The sequence below is a fragment of the Cupressus sempervirens genome, chromosome 11, assembly GCF_028749045.1.
Source record: "Cupressus sempervirens isolate cs-2001-9-10 chromosome 11, ASM2874904v1, whole genome shotgun sequence".
Lineage (NCBI taxonomy): Eukaryota > Viridiplantae > Streptophyta > Pinopsida > Cupressales > Cupressaceae > Cupressus > Cupressus sempervirens.
Window position 1 is genome coordinate 43,817,996 of NC_143128.1, and position 4,465 is coordinate 43,822,460.

At 34.5% G+C, this 4,465-nt stretch overlaps 1 protein-coding gene across 1 annotated transcript; it reads right to left on the minus strand.

Annotated features, from left to right (window-relative positions):
* Nucleotides 1–2,180: 2,180 nt before the first annotated feature.
* On the minus strand, nt 2,181–3,905 carry LOC149528162 (uncharacterized). Its single transcript, XM_089808020.1, has 3 exons — nt 3,635–3,905; nt 2,941–3,258; nt 2,181–2,659 (listed from the first exon to the last, which is right to left on the minus strand). The coding sequence occupies exons 1-3, from the start codon at nt 3,903–3,905 to the stop codon at nt 2,181–2,183; spliced, it is 1,068 nt and encodes a 355-aa protein (XP_089664146.1).
* Nucleotides 3,906–4,465: the final 560 nt, after the last annotated feature.

Sequence of the window (4,465 nt, forward strand, 5' to 3'; positions counted from 1 at the left end):
AAGTGATAACATTTACACTAAATGAGAGTAAAATGAACCTAATAAGATAATTGTATGTTCTCACCCATGCCTCGAGTGCTAGTATAGACTAGGATGGGAGTAGAGAGAACGCTTGGTTGCAACCTTGCATTTCGTAGTATGCCTCATCAGTATGAGAGGATACTAGTGGCCACAGGGTTCACTAGGGACCTGAGATTCCCATGAGATGCTTAGGGATTGGTCAGGTAACTCCGAACCTGACTTTTGCATTGACACTTTTCCACTTGCATAGTAGATTCTTACATGTCTTTGTTGTGCCTCTGGGTCTAGATGTTGATCTATGTGTTGGAACCCTTGAGTTAGAATACTTTTAGGATTCCTGGACTTAGAAAGTATTGTGTTATGTGGTTTGATATCCTGTTTGGGACTTGAGACTATCTCCTCTGCACGGTGGGAGTGGACCACTTAGGTTCTACACGGTTGGGTGGTAGTGCTTTTTCACTCTTACCATTTGAGATCCATCCGCTTGTTGCTACCATGGCTAGAGCTTCTTGGTATGCTTGTTTATCATGCATAGATGATGTTGTTTACTATGCTTTATTCTAGTATGTTAGATTTCTTTATGTATATGATGTAGCATGTTTTAGGTGTGACATCACTATTACTATAGTACTGACGATCTTATCAGTGACTTGGGATGTTATGCGTGGGGGATGGCTAGGGCCCATGATTGTCTAATGATGCTATTGACGATTAGGAGGAACCACACACTTAGTTATGTTTTATGATGGATAGTTGTATTTTATGTTGGATGTTTATATCTTTTATGATGGATGGATGTATCATGTATGATAGATGGTTTCATTTATTTTATTGTACTTGTATCATGGATTCAATGAGGGTAATGTATCTTTACTTTTACATATGTATATTCTTTTAAGCCTTTCATACTCTATGACATGTACAGTAGATGATTGAGCATTCCGAATTAATTTGCCAAGAGGTATTTGGAACAAATGTATATTAAAAGGACATTGGACTTTATAATTATTCTTTCATGTGGATGTTGTGGATGTGGTAGTTGTTAGAGTTAGAATTAATTAAAATTAAATGTGACTCAACTTCTTGGTATCCTTAAGGAATGTAACCTATTAGGTATGTTGTTGATGATTACATGTTAAATTGCTTCCGCTACTATTGTGTTTGATGTGCATGTTATACTTTAAAAAAAAAAGTGCTTGGGAAACTTAGTAAAACTTTAGGTTAATTCTTTTGGATCCCTTGGTGGGGTGTTACATATGTGCTAGTATATCTATGCAGAAAAATACAAGCATCTCAACCATCATATAAGAACTAAAGTGTCATTTCCACTATTTGAGATTGTGAATTTGGTTTGAAACTTTGCACATCCTTGTAAAATAAATTTCCAATTGTCATTTAATTACATATTAGATGCATCCATTTCTACATTGTGTTTTGACCTCACTTGGTACCAACTTACTTTTGTTCCCCATATTAATGTGTTATCTAATAACTTTGGTGAATCATAATTCTTGTGTTAGTCAATCACTTGTAAATTAGGCTTCCAACTTAAGATATAGTTTTTATTTTTACTAATTTTCTTACATGTAATTTAAATATTTTCATTTTTTTTTCCTTTAAACTTATTTTAGGTCAAAACTATCTAAAATAAAATAAGATTTTGAATCTTTGTAAGAAAAAAAATCAATATCAACTAGTTTTCTTATAATAATATTTTGTCATGGAATTCATTCCAGAGAAAAATAATTTATTACAATGTATTATACTTCAATTAATATAATTTTGAATATAATTACTAGTACAACACAATTTTAAAAATAAACTAATATTAAAATTTTGCTTATTTCAAGAATAATATCATATTCAATAAAATAAAAAAAGCATGAAGTTACAATATACATCAAATTCATTCTCTAATTACATGTTATAATCAAGCACTTCTTAGATTTTCAATGGAATCAAACTAATAATATATTTTTTTGATTAAAATTAAATATGGATACACTCTCACACTCCATTATATGTCTATGTATGGACTTCAAGATACAAGCTTTATTTTCTATCCTTATTTTAGATCAAACTCTTAGCTTGACATGACCTATCCTTTATTGAAAAATCTCAATAAATTGACTATATTTGTTCAAATAATATATCTAAAGCTATTTGCGACACACCATACCCCCATTTCCATTGCTTCTAGAACAATCTGCCTTATATGTCTCCATCTCATTCATGATCAAGTTCTCAAATGGAGACACTGAAGAATATTTGCAATATTTGCAATCAGTGGATAGTAAAGAAGATGTAGCATATTTGTCTTCACCACCCATGATAGGCATAGGGACACCCCTCTTCACAGGGTTGTTGAAGCCAGGCCTATAAGTTTTGCCAAGGACACCTTCCACTTTAGAGGAGAGATTAAAGAACTTGAATTGCATTTCAAGATGAGAAAATACATCATCACTAGGTAGTTGGTAGTTGTGCATGAGGTTTTCTTTTTCTGAGATGGGTACCACATTCACAAATACTTCAACAATCCCTGGGATAATAACATTGACATTGTTGGTTTCCTCGATACGCTCAATTGTCATAGTGTTTGGTCCAAGCATTGGAGGGGTCCACTTAGCAAGATCTTCTTCTGAATGAAATGAAATTAAACTAAATGAGCTTAAAAATATTGTCACAAGAACAAAATGTATTGTCAACATGTGACCAACATATGTCCATAAAGTTATACCTCAATAGTTTCAATTATTCATGAATAAAATTAAAACAAATGAAACGAGTTTAATAATATATTCTCATGAGAGATATTGTTTACAACTGATCAATATATGGTTGTAAAGTTACTCTTCAATAGTTTCTATTATTGATGCTCGAAAAACTATAAAACTGGAGTTAAAAAAAAAATAAGCAAACCTGGAATTGTAAAGGCCTCTCCATCAAAGGTGAACATTAGATGCTCAAGGTTGTCGTCCCATTTTGAAGACTTTTTGGCAGCTATTGTGAAGGTGTGGGAGTTGAACTTGAGAGCTAGTGCTTGGACCCATGTGTAGGGACGTTTTCGACCCTCGGGCTTTGTACCAATAAAATGAGCATTGATGTGAAGGTGGTGGTCAGATAGAAGAGCAAAGTCCTTATCCTTAGCACCATGGAAATAGAACATTACACCATCACCCCCTACAAAGCGTGGGTCATAGCATAGAGATCCAAAACCCTTACAATTGGCCTTCCTAACTGCACCCAACAAAAAATGGGATACTTAATGCATGCAAACTATACTCACTATACAAAGCTATGTGATATCAAAGGTAATGACATCAACTCTCCACAATCCATTACAGTTGTTGTTTTAATTTTTGGATTCGATTATAGGTGAAGTTTTTACATCGCCATTTCGGATCACACTCTATGATCCATCATCGAGATTTTAGGAAGTTGATGCAGTAGTGAATGATGGATCACAAAGTGTAACACAAGATATTGATGCAAAAGATTCATGACACAATTGAACCGAAAAATGAAAACAAATGGGAAATATTAAGATATTCAATAACGATAGATCTAAAATGACTATTCTGACTAAAATCAATCTATTTCAAAAACTACTTACATTTGCATGTAGTTTCACATTTGCTACTGCAATCAATCATGCAAGCCTTGAACTTCCTGGCCCTTCTAGGTTTCCTGTGGGGGCATTGAAGGGGACAGGTCAATATCTTCATCATGCACCTGCTGTTCTTGGCATAGCAAAGAGCCCTGTGCTGCCCATTATAAGTATTTGGCAACATCTTGTACTCCTGCATGGGATCATAACCTGCTGCAGACACCATTATAACACTGCCCAAACAAATGGCCAACCACGAAACGGCACCAAAACCCATGATTTTTCTGATCTGTGAAACCAAATCTGAAATGGGTATCTAATTGAATGTATTGAAATAAGCTATCTTATCTCACATTCAATAGATGGATGAAGAAAACTGTGATGCTTGAATGTTGAGAAGGGGTGGTTTAAATAGATGGTTTGAACGTTGATCTCCCTTACATTGAAGGGAAAGCTTATCACTTGACAATGAAGAAAAGCATGGTTGGCCATTTGTGGATTCGCCTTTGGTTCTGCCGCACTTTCATGGTCTGGATTTTTATACAAATTTTGTTCTCTCATGGTGGAATAAAAGCATGTTTTGGGAACTGAGCTTTGATTGCTTAACATGTAGAATTTAATGGCGACAGTTTTGCCACAGGGTTTCAGTTTACAGTTGGGCATTTTTTAAGGATTGGCAATTGACATTGTAGATTCTCTACGCCTTCTCTGGAGCTTTTTTCTGTTGACCGGTCGACCTGCTTTGAAATTACTTAAAGTTTTTAGCGATGTTTAAGTATCACTTAAAGTTTGACTAGCGATATTCAAGTCTACTCTTCTTCATGATCCAACTTTATC